General features: G+C 40.9%; 1 protein-coding gene across 2 annotated transcripts in view; it reads left to right on the top strand.

Moving 5' to 3' along the window:
- stil (STIL centriolar assembly protein) overlaps positions 1 to 12,080 on the top strand; it is a 45,087-nt gene extending 33,007 nt beyond the window's left edge. The window contains exons 10-17 of one of the 2 annotated variants that reach the window (XM_048253673.1): positions 527 to 636; positions 719 to 848; positions 1,058 to 1,951; positions 2,147 to 2,306; positions 6,550 to 6,742; positions 7,315 to 7,456; positions 10,649 to 10,950; positions 11,051 to 12,080. In XM_048253673.1, coding sequence (XP_048109630.1) covers positions 527 to 636; positions 719 to 848; positions 1,058 to 1,951; positions 2,147 to 2,306; positions 6,550 to 6,742; positions 7,315 to 7,456; positions 10,649 to 10,950; positions 11,051 to 11,741 — 2,622 coding nt within the window. In that variant the 3' untranslated portion in view covers positions 11,742 to 12,080. Of the gene's footprint in view, positions 1 to 526; positions 637 to 718; positions 849 to 1,057; positions 1,952 to 2,146; positions 2,307 to 6,549; positions 6,743 to 7,314; positions 7,457 to 10,648; positions 10,951 to 11,047 lie in introns of both variants that reach the window. The other variant, XM_048253672.1, reaches the window with a different exon arrangement.
- Positions 12,081 to 18,689: the final 6,609 nt, after the last annotated feature.

Genomic DNA, 18,689 nt, shown 5'->3' with positions numbered 1-18,689 from the left:
TTAATCCAATGTTTATTCAATGCCCATTTCATCTCCCGCTCTGAAAAAGTAAAAGATTTTTGAAAATTATGTGGCTGCTCTGAAATATTTGGTTGGTATATTGTACCATTCATTATATAGTAAGTCATGGACATTCTTTTTTTTTTTAGAGTGGGAACCCTGTGAATGAACTTTTAGGACTTACAGAGTTGTTAACACAGATGTTAAGAACAATATGAATAACAGTAGATTATATTAAAGATTATCATCACAATCATGATTATTATAACAATGTGTGGGTGAGTGTGACCAAACCCTTTACAAGCTATTGATATGGTGATTTTTCTCAAAATATTTGAAATTATAGTTTAGTATTCGTTCAGATTATTCTGAAACTGAGTCACTTTATATGGTGCCTTCTCGTGTTGCTGCATCAAATATGGCATCTCCACAGCACTTACTCCCAATACCATAAACTGACTGTCACAGAAAAAGGCTTAGATTTAAAATGTCTCAGATGTGGATTTGATGTCTTCCTGCTGAGTAGAATTTGGAGCCCAAAGAGAGAAAACCCTTGTCATTTGAACTCAGCTCTGGGAGTGAAAACCAGGCCACTGAGTTCTATAAGGAAGTGATGTCTCGCGCTGCATCTAGCAGGTACAACATTTTTGATGATTCTGGAAAAATAATGTGGTGTTGGTTTTTTGTGTTTTATTTTTCTGTGTCCTTATCTCTTCAGGCATATCACTGGAGATAAAGTAGCAACCTCTCCTCAACATAGGATATCCATTAATGACCATGACTCAGGAGTGGAGGATGAGGATCTTTCGCCCAGACCATCCCCAAACCCCCACCCAGCTGGAGACCAGGTCAGTAAGTCTCTTAACAGGGTTCAACATTAATACTTATTTAATTGTCTGGGTAGAAGAAGATACAACTACATCCTAGAAGCTGACAGTCCATTCTGATAACCTTAGGCATCTGTATTTCACTAGTGAATCCAAAGTTAAAAAGATGTATATCTCCATCCCACACGGTAAACTGGACCAATCATTTAATAAACTTTTATTCCTTTTAGATGAGACCGGTGCAGCCCACAGTACCAGAGCTGTCTTTGGTACTGGATGTCAGCTTTGTGGCTGGGATAACAAAGTCTCCCGATGCAACTCCACAACACCTTCCCCTTCCCACCCTACAGCAAAGGGAGATTTGTGCATTCCCCAAAACCCATAAAGAACTTTATGTCAGTGGACAGAACAAGCTCAATGCCTGCCCCCCAATGAACAGAACTGTTACTCAAACCATGTCTAAAGAGGGTTGTGACGGGTCAACTGGATTTTCACATCGTTCATCGTTGCCTTTGTTGTCCTCCCCACCTAAGATGGCTACTTTACCTGATGGGTCTTCTGAGCTTGGCTATGCCCAGGAATCCAAACCTTACACCCCAGATCAGTCTATACACTCACAATCACCCTATTGTAGATTCTCTGGTACCACCCCAGCTCAGCCTCTGCCACAATTGTGCATGTTTCCCAGCACCTCCTTAAAGTGTGTCAATAAGCCATGTAGCTGCTGCCACCACCACTACACTGCTCTGTCCTATCAGTCTCAACATTGGCCAGAGACACCCCTACCCTCAGATCTGTTGAATCAGATGACTCCCACTAACCCTGCCACAGTTTCTTGTATTCCCAAATCAACTCCTCACAGAGGTTGTTGCCTGTCACCACCTCACCGGACTTCCCATCAGGGCCCAGTGTATGTCCCAAAGACTTCACCACATTTGGATTGTTTGCAGCATAGTTCCCACAGCAAACGCCGCCAGAGCCATCCAGTGCCATCTGTGAGCCAGGGTTGCCAGAGCCAGGATGCCTGCATGGATGTGTCTGATGCTTGTTTTAACATGCTATCAGTAGATGCTTATAGAATTCTTATGGACCAGGACCGGCAGCTGAAACTTCTGCAGTCACAGGTGACTAATATTTAACTTGTCCCAAGTGCCCTCACCTTGAAACCTTGATTGTTTAACATAACACACCCCTATCAATACGTTGCCATATGTAGGATTTTTTTTTTTTTACTTAACTACCTTCTTATTCTTAGTTGGCCTTATGTGGCATTGTGGTATATGCTGCTAGTGATAATCTGAACCTGTGTGATTTCTCAGATTCACAAGCTTCTGGAGGCTCAAAGCCAGGGAACGTCATCTCACCATTCTGACTCCTCGCATCAGTCAGGGGAGAAGCCTGCTGGACTAACCCTTGGTCAAAAACCGATGACCCCCGATCCCAAGAAGAGGAACAGTGTCAGCATTGCCATAGGAACAGGTACACTTTGTCACTGACTCCCCCAGATCATTCACGAGAGGATTGTGATGCACAGATTCAACGCAGATTCACAGATCTTGTTAGAGTGGTGAAATACATTCACACCACTGACATTATATTGAGGAAGTAGTATAGCCAACCAAGCTCAAGTAGCTCAGTGTAGCCAGACGGACCTACGCCTAGTCGGGAAATTAGGGATTAAAAAAATATCGGGGCATATTATCGGCCAGAATTCTGTTATCGGACCGATAATAATATTTTCATTTTTTCACTTATCTGCCAATAATATATTGGCCGCCAATATATTGTGCATCCCTAGGTTGAATATTTGACAATGTGTATTCTCAATCTGAACACTGACAGCTGGTTTCCACAAAGTGAAACACCTCACACCTCTGTAACACGAAATTTTGGCATTGGCACTTGTATCAACACGAATTGCGGTTTATATGCCACACTAAATAGACCACTATATATGTTCGTTTAAACACTCAAACTTTTTAGCTAGCTGACAGGCGAACTGCTAGTATTTTCGGACATTGGATTGCATTGTAAACCTAGCTAGACAGCTAGGCTACATGCTGCAACATAGGTATGAAATATATTATGTCTTATTGACCTTGTTGTTTTTTATGAACATGAATGTTGTTTGTAGGCAACATCAACTTAGTCGACGCATAAAGACCCCTGGATATCTTCATTAAGTACTTAAACGTTTGAACTAGCTGATTAGCCTAATTAGCTCGCCTGCCACCACTGGCTAGACACTGCAGTCAAAAGGTTAGCGGTTTGGCCTAGGGTTCAAGTGTCATGACACTGTCATGTGTTCATGACGGTGTGATGTCACTCTTATGTCTACTGTCAAGTAAAGTGTTACCAATCATAGTGTTTTCATGCAGCTTCACATAGCATTTATTTCCTGTGAGATATATGACTTTTTCACTAGATAAGAAGGCCTACTTCCATTAATTGACCTTAGTAGGTCCCGCCCAAGGGGTTAGGCGAACATTCCAGACATTGGGGACTCGAGTCAGACTCGAGTCACATTTTTTAGGACTTGAGACTTGCTTGATCAACATGTATAAAAGACTTGACTTGACTTGCTATTCATGACTTGAGACTTGACTTAGACTTGAGACAAATGACTTGAAATTACTTGACTTTTTATTTTTTCATAGATATTAAGGAGTTAACTTTACAATTTTAGAAAATCTGCTTAGGTGCTGTTGCATGTGTCACGCAAGAGAACCTGTCATTATTACCAAGTGACGCGACAGACCAACAGCAAGTGCCAGGTCAAATGAGACAGACTGAGGTAGGCTAACTTCCAAATATGGAAGGCTCTACGCTCTACAAAACATAATAATGCTTGGCTACACATATGATTTATCTGACAACTCAAAGGAGAAATGAACAGCAGTCTACAAGTGCGCAAATTAGCGACGTAACCACCTCCACGTCGATTTTCATCCGTCAGAAGTTAGTCGTGTTAGAAACCTAATGTCAAATTTAAGGCACGTTGTTTAAGGCGAGTTGGCTCTGAATCTATTATGCTTTTTAGTTAACACGATATTAGGTTTTGTGTGAAATGGCAAAGTGAAACATTTTCTTGTCTAAGTTTAATCTTGATATGCTAGCGAAAATGTTGCCAATATAACCTATAGTAAGCGCCTCTCTTTCTCCCTCCCCCTTAACCCTTAAAGGAGTTGAGAAATGAACGTTCTAAAGAATATCTGGGTTCATTGAATTCAACATAGAATTTTAGAACCTTCAATTGTTGCGTAACTTAGAACGTTCAAAAACCTACACCTTTAAGCAGAGAGGGTTAAAGCGGAGCGAGAGGCGCAAACGTTCGACAATTTCCGCGTTCGATTATTGCAAGGGGGAGGGGGGAAAATCCCCCTTTATGCAGACCAGAGTAAACCCTCGCTGCACTAATGTCAATGGAGACTTGTGGAATTTTACCAATAAATTGGTCATTATGTCTTTCTGGATTTGTTGAGGTTTTTTTGGAAAATTTTGTCATAATCTGTAAGTGTTTGGGATCATTTCAAGCCTAAAAGTGTGTTCGGATTTGTAATAAAATAACTTAATATCAGACCATGCTGCTGCCAGTTACTGTCCGGTTGTTAGCATGCTAGCTAGCCTCTTAGCTAAGGTAACATTTTAAACGGAGAAGTGTAATTTCTTTGAAATGACAACTAGCTGAATAACATTACTGACATTAGTTAAAGTGGATAGTTTATACTCAAGTGAATTTGCAACAGTATATTAAGTTTAAGCGAAGTCCTTCAACTACTAGTCACTTGTTAGCGCATAGCTGTATTGCCATAGCTACTCCCATCCACTTGTATAGCATTTTAAGCTAGCTCGGTTCACATGACTAATTAAATTATTCATATCATGTCGTAAAGAATGATTCATTGGTATCATACATGATTATAGACAATAATACTGTGAACACAATTATGTTTATCTGTTCTTACTGCTTATTAAGAGAGAAAGTTTATTTAGTGACGTAAGGTGACACTCCCACTTATGCAGACCGGAACTGTCCCATTTTGCTCCCATAGTAACGAATTACGTTGCTCTATCTTGCTAGTAATCAAGGATCTTTGCTTTAAGGGTTAAACACGTCCCCGTTTCATACGTTACAGCCTAGTAGTAACAACAGTCAGTTGGCCTAGCTAACTGCCAGCAGTCAGCATAGAAAAGTTCCTTACTTCACATGTTAGGCTTATGTAGCCTATAATATGATACAGCATTGACGGTCCTAAACCCTACTAAAACCCATTGCGCAGTCGCACTTGTCAAAGTTTGGCAGTGACGTCGGCAGCAGCGTTTGATTCATCAATTAGTTCACTTTTTCAACATTATTGGGTCCCTGGAGATGACTGGTATAACTTGAACTGTTTGAATATATTTTCATGATTTGATATAGCTTACCTAATATTTGAGGCACATTGAAACAATAATAGGTCTACTTGAATAATAGATCTACTTGAAATACGTTTATTTTTATTCGTATACATTTCATCTTATTCTAAAAACCGTTCAGATGTATGTGGCTTGAATGAATGCAATGTCTATTTGTTTGTTACAAAAAAACTCCAGCAGTTCATAACTTGCCTACTGTAGCTTATTTAAAAATGAAAACGTGGGTAAATCATCATGAATTTGTATGATTTGGTTATGACTTGACTTGCTTGACCCAAGCTATGACTTGACTTGACTTGACTTGACTTGACTTGCTTGATCGTCACAAAAAATGACTTGGACTTGCAACAGCTTAAATGCGGGGAATGGCAAGCTGATCCTTGTCAGAGGATTGCAGGGACCGTGATTGACGGGGTGGAGGAGATCAAAAAGCTGTGCGTGTGCAAGTGCGTGGAGGGACTTGTAGGTGAGAAAGAGGATTTTAAAAGTGATTTGTGACTTGACTGGCAGCCAGTGAAGGGTGGGGGTAATATGCTGGCAGGGTTTTGTGCGTGTTAAGACCCTGGCAGCTGAGTTCTGGACATATTGTAGCCTGTCAAGGGCCTTGCTCGGCAGACACCATTGCAATAGTCCAGATAGTTCCCAGACCTGGTCAGCATCCAGCGGTGAGAAGGTGGAGGCCAAGTCAACACCTTGAACTCGTTGTGTTTTGAGGCGCAAACGTTCGACAACTTCCGCATTCTATTATTGCAAGGGGGAGGGGGAAAATCCCTCTTTATGCAGACCAGAGTAAGCCCTCACTGCACTAATGTCAATGGAGACTTGTGGAATTTTACCAATAAATTGGTCATTATGTCTTTCTGGATTTGTTGAGGGTTATTTAGAAAATGTTGTCATAATCTGTAAGTGTTTGTGATCATTTCAAGCCTAATAATGTAATTTACTTTACCACTTATGCAGACCGGAACTGTCCCGTTTTGCTCCCACAGTAACGAATTACGTTGCTCTATCTTGCTAGTAATCAAGGACTTTTGGCTCCGTGGTCCAGTTCTGATGCTCATGTGCCCATTGTTGGTGCTTTCCGCAGTGGACAGGATTGGGCACCCTGACTGGGCTGCGGTTTTCACAGCACCGCTTATTTTTCCTGCTTCCAGCATATCATCTTTGGGGAAAAAAATTTCACTTGGTGCCTAATATATCCCACCAACTTACAGTTGAGATAATCAGCGTTATTCACTTCACCTGTCAGTAGTCATAAACATGCTGATACATGCAGTCCCATACAGTCTGTGATTCTGTCTTCCAGGTGCTAGTCTGTTTTGTGGCAAGAGTGAGGATGAGTGGTGGAGAGGTGGTACTCCAGGAACTCTCAGCAGCGGCTCGGCCCATTCAAGACAGTCCAGTCCCACAGCCATAAGTCAAACGCACACAAACAGGATAAAGGACCCTGAGGACGAGACTAGGAGCAGTGATCAGAACCACAAGGAATCACAACAAATGTACTTCAGTCTTGCTGTTTCATTTTAAATTGAGCAATGGATGCAGTATATTGATTAGTGTTGCACAATGTCTTGATACTAGAAAGCCATCACGATGCTCTCCCAAAAAAAAAAAAATCACGATTTCCAACGTTTTTAGAATCGATACTTTATTAAAATAGTAGCATGTCTGTGTGGAGTACACTGCTCCCACTCTCCTTCATGATGCTTATACGCATAGTGGGCGTGTCAGGCAGGCAGCCCTGGGTGAGTGAGCGAACGGGACACAAGATCAGAAATCTTGAGATTCATGAGACATAAATAAATAAATAAGGAAATAAATGCTGTGATCATAGTGTGTTTTAACGTGATGAAAGCGCAATGTTCACGCTAGTAATGTTAACACCAACTTGCAAACAATCTATTTAATATTCATCATGGCATGTAGCCTGCAGTTATTTATATAATCATTTTGTAGATGTAAGATAGGCTACCTGAAATGCGCTCAGTAAAGCCCATAGCCAACAGTTGTAATGCTAGTGTAATGTGTTAATTGGTGATGTTTCTTTTGTGTTCATTTTAACACCTTGTAGGAGCCCAGGTGTATCTCATTCTTTTCAGAGCCTTATGCTTGGAGAGAGTGCCAGCATGTGTTACCAGTTCCAGTCAGCTAATACAGATGAGTCACACGGCAAAAGTGTAGCCGCCGATCAAAGGTTTTTTCAAGATTTACTGGTAAGATTGTATACTGCAACCAACAGATAATTAAGTTCATTTTTTGCGTTTCTGTTTCGATGTCATTTGACAGGCTGTTCGTTGGGGGTTTGCAATCGTACGTGGATTTTAGAGTTGAGAGAAGGGAGCTATATCAATAGAATTTTTGGTAACACTTTATTTTAAGGTTTACATGTTAGCCACCAATACACACCTAATTAATACCTGTATTAGTGACTTGTAAGGCATGTGTTAGGCAACATTAACCATTTGTTAGGTGTGTATTCACAAATTTCTTGTTCATGACGAATTAGGCCTTTATTATTGATATAATCTTAATAATGACTTACTTAATAGTAAGTACCAAAATAGAATATGCATAACCTACTTGTTTGCTGTCTGAATAAATCCCAAATAGTAGGAGAACAGTTGTAGAATAAGCAAGTGTATGGCTCAACCTCATTGCTGGGAGGGTGTTAACAATAGAAAAGAAGATGAGAAAAGTGACAGTTTCAAAGAAGACCACCACAGATGTGTTGAATGACAATTCTTTTGCCCTTTTTATTTGTTTAAAAGACGTGTTTTTATTTGTTTAAAATACGTGTTTTTAGTTAAAACTAGCTTTTGCTAGTCTTTTTGTGCTTTGTGAGCTCATTGAGAGTACAATGTAACATGTTTACAGAACTTGTTAAATGAACATTGTCAGTGCTGTCACTTTTCTCATATTTTTTTCTATTGTTAACACCCTCCCAGCCTCTACTTTAGAACAGGGACCATATTTTGAATGAACAATGTATGCACTAGCAATGTATTAAGGGTAAAGAATGTATTGACCAGGAGTTATAGTCTAGACTGTTCCCATCATATAATTCTTAATAATAATAATGCCTGACTTTAGAATATGGAACCAATTCATGATTAATAAGTACATACTGCAGATGTATTACTGATGATAATGTGCTTGCTGCCAAGGAACCAGTTTCCACTTTAGAAAGGGAGCCAATCTCCCAGTTATTAAGTGCTATTTCACACAGCAACCTGGGCAGTGAAATGCAGCAATGAGGTTGAGCCATACACTTGCTTATTCTACAACTGTTCTCCTACTATTTGGGATTTATTCCGACAGTATACAAGTAGGTTATGCATATTCTATTTTGGTACTTACTACGAATTAGTATGTAGAGATCAAGGCTTACAAGGTCATTATTAAGATTATATCAATAATAAAGGCCTAATTCGTCATGAACAAGAAATTTGTGAATACACACCTAACAAATGGTTAATGTTGTTAAACACATGCCTTACAAGTCACTAATACAGGTATTAATTAGGTATGTATTGGTGGCTAACATGTGAACCTTAAAATAAAGTGTTACCGAATTTTTATATAGTAGGTGGGAGCATGAAGTATTTCTGTCTACTCCATGTTCACGGCGACCGGTAGTCCCTTAATCCCTTGATCAATGTGCTTGGTTTGGCTTGATTTCAAAGTTAACACTATGTCTATGCCCTTCACCATGCTAGGTTTGGAAAGGTTTCCCAATCGTGAGTCCCCAGACTGGTTTGGTTTGGTTTTAAACAGGCTAAGGAAGAACAATAATAATCCTGATAATTACAAGTCCATTACTCTTGATGCAGCACCTTGAATTTATTGACCTAAATATAAGTAGTGTCACGATAATCCAAATCCTCAATTTAATTTTTAATTTTAAAGTCACGATTCGATTTTCGATCTTTTTTTAACTCATGAGTGCCAAAAACGTAATATTACGTTTTTAGCTTTTTTTTTAATTACGAAACTAGACACTCTAACACACCTTATATGTGATTTTGGGAACTCTGTGATGAATGGAAATGAAATATATGACGATTGTGAAACTCATGAAAACGCACAATCTGGACATTTTTTCATAACTCGGTTGCCGCTTTGGGTCGAATCAGTGACGCATGCACATCAGGTCAAAACCAGGCCATTTTCGTTAGTCTATCACTAGGTGGCAGTCTCGCCAGGTCTCGCTGATCACTTCCCAGAAAGTTTACACAAGTAAGTAACAGGCAACACTTCATATTTTTTGATGAAAACTAGCCACTGTTTAGCTTGGGATTTCTCAGGAACAGAGGCGTGTAGAAATACACGGTTTGCACCCACCGAGAGCTTAAAGTCTCACCTTTTAATCGAGCTATTGTATGTGTTCATAGCTATAACACAGAATATGCTGTGGCTGTACAAAAATCATCAACAAGGGTCTAGATTGCTGCCACTCTACTGTAGGACAAAGCTCCCAAAAACAGCTTGGCATTCAATGAGTTAATATTACTATTAATGCATTCCTTATGTTGTTTACTTTTTTTGGCCTTTCCTATTCTGTTTCGGGGGGCTTTCATTTTGAAACCGCTTTGTTTTTGAAACCATTACAACCACGAGGTTGTAAACAGAACAAACATTAAACATAGACGTGAACATAGTGAAATGAAACAACACAGAATGATAATTTGATTGTTTCAGCACACTCTGAAGAGACCCAAGGTTAGTGTTTATGGAATATGACCTACTGTACTTATCAATGTGCATTTTATGCCTTAAAGTAATTTTGGACTATAACTAGGCCTAGATCATCTTTTCACTTGCTAAGTTGAGTAAGTTAGTGTTAATTGATGTGAATGAACGACAAAATACTTCCACACCGATGATTTCAGAGTAGCAAGAGAGGCTTCGATTTCGGTCGGTTGATGTGTATTTTTTAACTGGCTGCAGCCTAAAGAGTGTTGACGCCACAGTTCAACACGTGTGTGTTTTTGCGTCTTGGCATACATGCTGGACGTGACATTGGGGGTGTGGCTACATCGTCGATTCTACTTCTGAGTTCGAAGTTCGAGATTGAAATGTAATTTTGATCGATTTCGACTTGAAATCAAAATCGTGATCGTACCCCTATAAATAACAAATAATGCCTGTGACACTCTCTATAGGACAGTTGTCACAGGTTTCTCAAAATTGTTTCTATTTTCTTCTATAAACTCAGAATGCCATGTAAACCATTGCGGAAAAATGAATTAATTTAAAGCCATTGGATATATATATATATATATATATATATATATATATATATATATAGTTGTAAATGTACTGTACTGTACCTCAAAGGTGGTTTAAAATGTGTTAAGAAATAATCATGTGTATGTACATTTTTACCCCTGTGTGATCTTATTTAGGGACAAGTAAATGATCGTCTTCAGGACACCTTGAAAGGAGAGGCAAGAAGTTCCAGAAGTGAATACAGGACTGTACTAGCTGCAGAGACAGCCCTATCTCCTGTTTTAGTCCAAGCCAGAGAGGCTTCTTCTCCCAACTGTCGGTCACCAGTACCCTCTTTGAAGGCTTTGTCTCAATCTGAGTCCTCTCACAAGGGGGACCAGGTGTACAATGCGACTGTGAAACATCTAGAGAAGTTGGGTGTCAATGTTGACTCCAAAGGCAAAGGCATGTCTACTAGTGCCACAGTGGAGAGTGCCAGGTATGTTTATGCAATTACATAAGCTTTTGTAAGGTTGTTGTTTTTTTTTTTTTAATAATCTAAAATGGTATACTTATCGAAGTTTTCTCCCTATAAGCAGCACCCTGGCATCCATCAATCCTGAGGCAGTGATCCCCAGGCTAGCTGTGTGTGACTTTGTAAGTGCGAGCATGTTGACACCTGGATGCAGTGCTGACCTTAGTTTGGAGGCTAACTCGATTGCCCTCAAGTATCTGAGTGATGCCCAGCTATCTCACCTCTCTTTTAAAAGGGAAGCCAAGCAGACCTCTAATGCAATTCCACCAAGAGTGGATTTTCTGAGCAAGACAGAGAGGACTGCAGCAGGCCTTAGCATCCTGTCGCCTACGAATATGTCCTTAGCCACACAGAAATACATGAAGCGGTATGGACTCATTGAGGGTGGTGACAGTGAGGAGGAGGACCTGCAGGAGCAACAAAATGGCATGCATCATGACACTGTGTTGGATTGCTCAGCACAAATGGACAGCTCCAGGAACAGTGATGATTTTCAGAAAGGCATTAATGTGCCATCTTCCCCACCAGGACCTCACAGCTCCCCCCACCTTGAGAATGAAGGCCTGGTTTTTGGTGACAAACACATGCTTTTGCACAGTCATAACCACACAGAGAAAACTGGCACAAGAGAGATCACTCAAAAGAGACATTCCGCTTCAGAGAACCAGTCTCCTCTGGGTACCATGGACACGCAGGGCTCTGTTGGAAATTTCCTTGACCTTAGCCGATTGAGGCAGCTCCCCAAACTATTTTAAAGCAAAGCAAGTAATTTCTTGTAATTGTCACATGAAATAAAATAAAAATGGATTTTAGAATGCAGGCACAGCTCGTTCACCTTACAATGTCTGCTGTTCAGAACAATGCAACTTTGTAATTTGGACTCCTGAGCAGTTTGTATTTAATGTTGAAATGTAGAGATGTTTCTATTGGTATTGTTTAATCTCTGTGTGCTCTTATTTGGGTATTTTAACCATGGTAGTTTTATTACTCAACTTCTCCAAGACATTAAATGTGTGTTGTGTGCTGTTGAACTGCTTGTTTTTGTTTTAATGAAATGCCTCACTTTATGTCTTCATTTTGCACAGTTGGTATTCATCAAGTTATTTATAAATAAAAAAATTTTAATACTGTTCTCCAACATGTATTTGTGACTCTCATAGAAAATCTGTGCAATGATTGGAGTCAGGACCCTGTTGCTTACTTAGACTTGTTCCAAAAAATGTAGATCAAGGGTCTCTAACCTTTTTGGGAATGAGGGCTACCTGAAGGACCAGAAATCATATGGACAGTTACTCATTTGAAACAAGCAGATCCTCACCCCTCTAAACAAGGGTGAGCAAAACAATTTCTCCTCTAAATTAGGCTATTAATGTCCGAAGACGTTGCTGGCAGGAATCCAACATTATAAACATCAACATTGATTTCAAATCGTTCAGTGGCTACTCACCAGCTAACTAGCAGAAAATATAATATAACAATTGTTAAAAAAGATAAATTGCAGAAAGTCAGCTGGATCTGATGGTCTTGATCCGTCACTCCTGAAACTTTCTGCCGATATTATCGCTGAGCCCTTAACTTGTATTTTTAATTTGTCCTTGGAGCAAAATATTTTTCCTGACTCTTGGAAAACAGCACATGTAACACCCCTATTAAAAGGTGGGGATCCAACTATGTTGGACCATTATCTCTAAACTTTCAGTTTTGGAGTCTGTAGTTAGTGATCAATTAAGAGTTTCGAGAGCTTCAAGGCTTCAGAAAAAGGCATAGCACTATCACAGCAGCAAAAGTGGTTGATGTTATTATCAGTGCCATTGATAACTTGTAAAAGTTCATGTGCAGCACTGTTTGTTGATCTTTCCAAGGCCTTTGATACTTTAGACCATGATACTTTTTTATGATATTACGTTGTTTGGCTAAAATTGGTATGTCTACAAAAGGGATGGGGTGGTTTAAAAACTCTTACAAACAAATTTCAATGTGTTTCCACAAGGCTCCATACTAGAGTCATTACATACATGACATTTGGCTGACTTTTTAACCGAAAGCGACTTCCAATGAGGGAAACAAACAATCAAGGTAGAGTGTGATAAGTTAGTGCAGCAGTGAGTGCTACTTCCATACAGTCAAGTGTCAGTTCTAGTCAGGTGGTAAGTGCTAGAATTAGCAAGTCTAGTTGTAGGTAGTGCTACAAATGAGATACTATATGAAGAGCTGGGTCTTCAGGAGTTTTTTGAAGGTAGAGAGTGACGCTTCTGCTCTGGTAAGAATTGGTAGTGCATTCCACCAACAGGGAACAACAGATGAGAAAAGTTTGGATTGCATACGGGGTGGCAGAGCCAGACGTCATTCATCTGAGGAGCACAACGGTTGGGAGGTATGAGGGCATTCAAGTAAGTGGGTGCAAAACTGGAGACTACTTTGTAGGCAAGCGTTAGTGATTTGAATTTGATACATGCGGCTATAGGTAGCCGGTGTAGCTAAGTGATCAACGGGGTAACGTGCCCTTTTGGGTTGGTTGAAGACCACATTCTGGATCATGTGAAGAGGTTTCACTGTGCAGGCTGGGAGACCTATGAGGAGAGTGTAACGGTAATCAAGTTGTGAGATGACTATAGCCTGTACCTAGCCTAGAAATCTAGACGCACCCTAGCGGCGGCAAATTAATTTGCTCAGCCTGTACGTCTAGTAGCAAACCATAGGAATTTCTATTGGCGAACATTGTGGATGTTATCCAATCACAGCGCTCTATTTTGTTAGAGAGTCTTAAGGCGGGCTTAACAGGATAACGAGTCCTGCGACGGTGAACAACAAGGAAGGTGGCTATGGCGAACAAAGAGCGGTTGTTTGAATCGGCGTTGGCGTCAACTTTGGAGGAGTTGGACTTGTGCTTTTCTTTGAAAGTTGAGCAACACAATGCACTTAAGTCATTCCTTTCAAGAAGGATGTATTTGCCGCTTTGCCGACCCGGATACGGGATATGGTCGTAGCGCTGGCCTATTGCATGCCTAGGCAGTTTGAAAGACAATTCTCTGCCCGCCCCTTGGATTAAGCGAGGTGAATGGCTCGATTCCAGACTATACACGCCAGGCTAGCCTGTACCAGGAGTTGGGTAGCATATTGAGTCAGGTAAGGCCTAAGTTTTTGTACGTTGTAAAGTGTGAAATGGCACGACCGGGCAACCGAGGCAACATAATCAGAGAAGGTTAGTTGATTATCGAGCATGACACCTACATTTCTTGCAGCACTGGTAGATGCAACAGACAGGGATGATGTTGATGTGGTGATGGATAGTAGGTTTAGCTGGAGTTCTCCAGCAGTTCATTTTTGAGAGGTTTAGCTGGAGGTGGTGTGCCTTCATCCATGGAGGCAATCCGAGATCCGTGCAGAGACCAAGAAGTCTAAGGTGGAAATGACATATGTGTCATCTGCATAGCAGTAGTATGAGAAGCCGTGCGAATGGATATTAGACCCAGAGAGGTGGTGTAGATAGCAAAGAGAAGGGGCCCCAGCAGCGAGTCCTGGGGACCTCTGTGCTGAGCTAGTGAGGTGTCCAAGCCTAAAACGTTAACTGTCCAAGCCATGATACGTTAAACAAGTGCCCTGTCAGGTAGGATTCAAACCAGGAGAGAGCATAAACCCAAGATGTCCATGTTTAAGAGTATAGAGAGAAGGATGCGGTTGGTTAACCATGTCAAAGGCAGCAGATAAGTCAAGCAGAATGAGTAGGCCTACTGATGACTGTGGGGTGGAGTCTACTACAATGCGATGCCTTTTTGAGAAATGGTTTTTTTGGAACCCCCCATATTCAGCTTTAAACGTTCACCTACGTTGAGTGATAAACTTGTTCACAGCTACTTGCCAGAACCTTCAAGGAACACCTGGCTGTCAGCTGGACCCTGTGATAGTTTCAAGTGTGGTCAGTGTAATCACTGCTCTAATGTGGTCAAATGCAAAAAGTTTCATGATATACATGGAGACAATATATATGAAATACAACATTTTATTTAACTGTAAAACGACTTTTGTTATTTATAAGTTAGAATGTCCACTCTGTAATGTGTTTTACGTTGGAAGGACTAAGCGCCGATTACAGGATAGAGTCTCAGAGCATAAGTATGCCATAAAAAACAAAAATGGCAATTACCCAATGGCTTGTCATTTTAAGGACAAACATAGTAGTGATCATTCAGTCCTAAGGGCAATTGGCATTGATCACATACCACAAACTATAAGGGGAGGGAATAGGATAAAGCAACTGAATTTTTAAATTAAAAGCAACCCTTTACTTAGGTCTTAATGAAGATTTAGAATACTGCCATTTCCTGTAAAGACACAGGCATATGCTTATTTTCCTGTATCTGTGATGTACATGTGTTTGTCTATATCTGATGGACTCTTATGGTACTTTGCGGGGTGGATTCGAGTCCCCCTGTTGGCCACCTATGTTTTGTCTGGTTGTGGCTACCTTTGTCTGCCATTGGTTAATTGATGATTCAATGTTCACACCTGTTCACCAACCCATATTGATATTTTAACCAGACTTGTCTCAGAGTCAGATTGTTCACTTCCTGACGAAGGCTTTTGAGCCGAAACACGTCAAAGTGTTTTTAATCATGATCTGCCCATAAAATAAAGGCCTTTTAACTTTTTTACCAGATGAGTGCCTAGGTATCTTCTAAGTTTTGCATTTGATCAAGCCCTCAACCTAAGAGCACCATCTCAACAATACAGACATGTTGTTCCAGGCAGCACTCCAACTCAACAGCTTTTTTATCGCTTTGAATGTTGTTGGAAATGTGCCAGAGGTTAACGAAGCATTGATCACGCAAGAAAAGCACTTGTTGCAGTGACCTCTATGGGGACATTCTCTACATGCATGATTCAAAGACCGTGTTGCACTTATTGGACTCATTCTGCGCTACGTTTTATAACTAAGTCTGGATATTCTACTCACCACTGCAATTTATCCAGTGTATCTGGTTGGCTTCCATTAACAATACGTAGACAGCTTCATTGAAACATTTACAAACTATGCTATAATATTAGCCTACTGGTTTGTTTAATGATTTTCTCTGCCTGAATTGGTAAGACAAGTTCAAGTTCAAGTAGTTTTATTGTCATGTACTTATAAAATGATTATAAGTAATGAAATTCTTAAGCTCAAGAGCCAGCTCAACTTAAAAGAGTAAATTAAAAGCAGTAATTAAGAAGGTGTATATGTATGTGTGTGTGTGTGTGTGTGTGTGGGGGGTGATGAAAAGGGGAATGATGAAATGGTGTGTATGTGTGTGGGGGAGGGGGTATGTTGTGTGTCTGGGTGGGGGTTCTGAGGTTTGAGGTTGATTAGCTATGGGGAAGAGAATTACAGTTCAGCATCCTGGTGGCTTGTGGAAAGAAGCTATCTCTGTATCTGCTCGTAGAAGTCTGCATACTCTTGTACCTTCTACCAAGTTGTAGGAGGGTGAAGACACTGTGGCTGGGATGACTGGGGTCAGCGAGGATTCGCTTGGTCTTCCTCCTGCAGCTCTGGCTGTAAAGGTCCTGGATAGTTGGTAACTCAGTCCAAGTGATGCGTTGCGCTGACCTGACCAACCTTTGCAGAGCTTTGTGATCATGAGCGGTGCTGTTACCATACCATGCTGTAATGTTGCCGGTCAGGATGCTCTCAATGGTACAGCGGTAGAAGTTGGTCAGTATTTCACCGTCCATACCAAACTTCCTCAGCCGCCCGAAAAAGAAGAGTCGCTGTCTTGTTGACTTTGTGACCATACCTATATGGTGTGACCAGCTCAGATCCTCACTGATGTTAATTCCAAGGAATCTGAAGCAGCTGACTCTCTACTGCTGTGCCTTGACGGCGCCGTCAAGTGTGGCAGCCTACTCAGCAGCTCCGTGTCTTAGTGTTTGTTTCTACGTCTTTGTTTACTTTTTACTTCGCAATTTTTTGGATTACACACTTTGAGGAGTGTTTTTATTCTATCCTATGGATACGGACATATTACAACGCTCCAGCGACAGCAAGCTTGTGTCCACAAGGAACCAGCTGATCGCACAACGGAATGCTGGCTGTGTTCGCGACAACATTCCAGAGGAACTGTGGTGTGCTTTCGGGGTTGTAGAGCGGGAGTAATAGTGAAGACGAGGCGTCGGGAGAAGAAGTGGAGATACAAGCCCTCAGTTCCATCGATTGTGATGGGAAACGTGAACTCACTGGCTAATAAGACTGACGAACTGGATGCCCTGGTAAGAAACCAGAAGTTGTACAGGGAATGTAGTTTGTTATGCTTTACGGAGACGTGGCTAACAAGCCAAATCCCCTTCGTTGAGCTGCCTGGCTTCAGTGTAGCTCGTTTGGACAGAGACTGTAAACTTTCTGGCAAAAAGAAGGGAGGCGGACTGGTGCTGTACATTAACAATAGATGGTGCAATCCCGGACATGTAACAGTAAAGGAGACTGTATGCTGTAAGGATGTGGAGTTATTAGCAGTTACGGCTCCCACACACAGCTGCGTTCCGTCAACGCATTCCAGTGGGTGTTTCCGACGGTAGCTATGCAAATGACTTGAAGTAAACCCGTAATGTGATTGGTTGGTGCCGTCCGTAGATTGGCTTGATTGGCCGGTGCCGTCTGTCGGTGACGTGACGCGACGCGACGGACCCACAATTCAGTTCGGCAACGGCTCACGTGAGCCCATTTAAAGTGAATGGGATGCGTCTCCAGCAACGCGATGCACGCATAGACGGTAAAAGAAATGGACGAACAGACTCCATCGTTTTCAATGGGAGGGCACTGAGTCAAATAGAACGATTTTTCAGTTGGTCCCCCCAGTACTGCGCAGCCTCACACTTAACTTCGTGACGTTAGCCATAGAACTGAATCTTGTAACTCATATGATAGATACACAGAAATTCTTCTCACACTTCCTTCGCCTTCAAAGTCATCAAAGTTAACCCTTTAGGCGCCAGAGGTTTTTTTTCCGAAACGATCAATTTTGGCATCTTCATTTCAAAAGGCTATATCTTAAAAGTGATAAGAGATAGAGACTTTCTGTAAATTAGAGAAATATTAAGGATGACCCAAAGTTTATGTAGAGATATGTTGATATCTAATTTGCATATTATGACGTCATATGGTGGCGGCCATCTTGGATTATAGAATTGTCATGAAAAGTCGCATGTTTGAATGATAAAATGCACCACTTCTTTCCCCCCAAAATGTCCCTCACCTTCTGTATGATATATTGCACAATACTGAATGCTCAGGTAAATAGTAAGTAGTGAACAAACTGTGTAAATCATTACTAATAAATGGCAGAAACAAACCAAATGCATGTAGCGGTAGACTGGCCTTTTGCTGTAGAGATTTTCCATTTACTACATACAGTAGGCACTCTGATTCCATGTATGGGGCACATATATATTATTCAGATGACACACAAACACAAGTAGACAAGACCTGTTTAGTTCAAAAGCTCATTTGCCACGGCAAGGCACAGATCAGGAGTGAGATGACGAGACAAGACGAGACAATGTTAGTATTTTTTTTCTTTTTGTTGATTTTGTTGACGTTTTTTTGTTTTTTTTTCTTAGCTGACAAAGACACATATCACAAGGACATGAACACACAAAAAGGAACACATAGTGTACTGTATGTCCTAAATGATCAGGGAAGTAGATAGCAAATCAACAGTGTAAATCATTAC

Source organism: Alosa alosa, chromosome 9 (genome assembly GCF_017589495.1).
Source record: "Alosa alosa isolate M-15738 ecotype Scorff River chromosome 9, AALO_Geno_1.1, whole genome shotgun sequence".
Classification (NCBI taxonomy): Eukaryota; Metazoa; Chordata; class Actinopteri; order Clupeiformes; family Clupeidae; genus Alosa; species Alosa alosa.
This window is presented reverse-complemented; position numbering and strand designations above follow the sequence as displayed.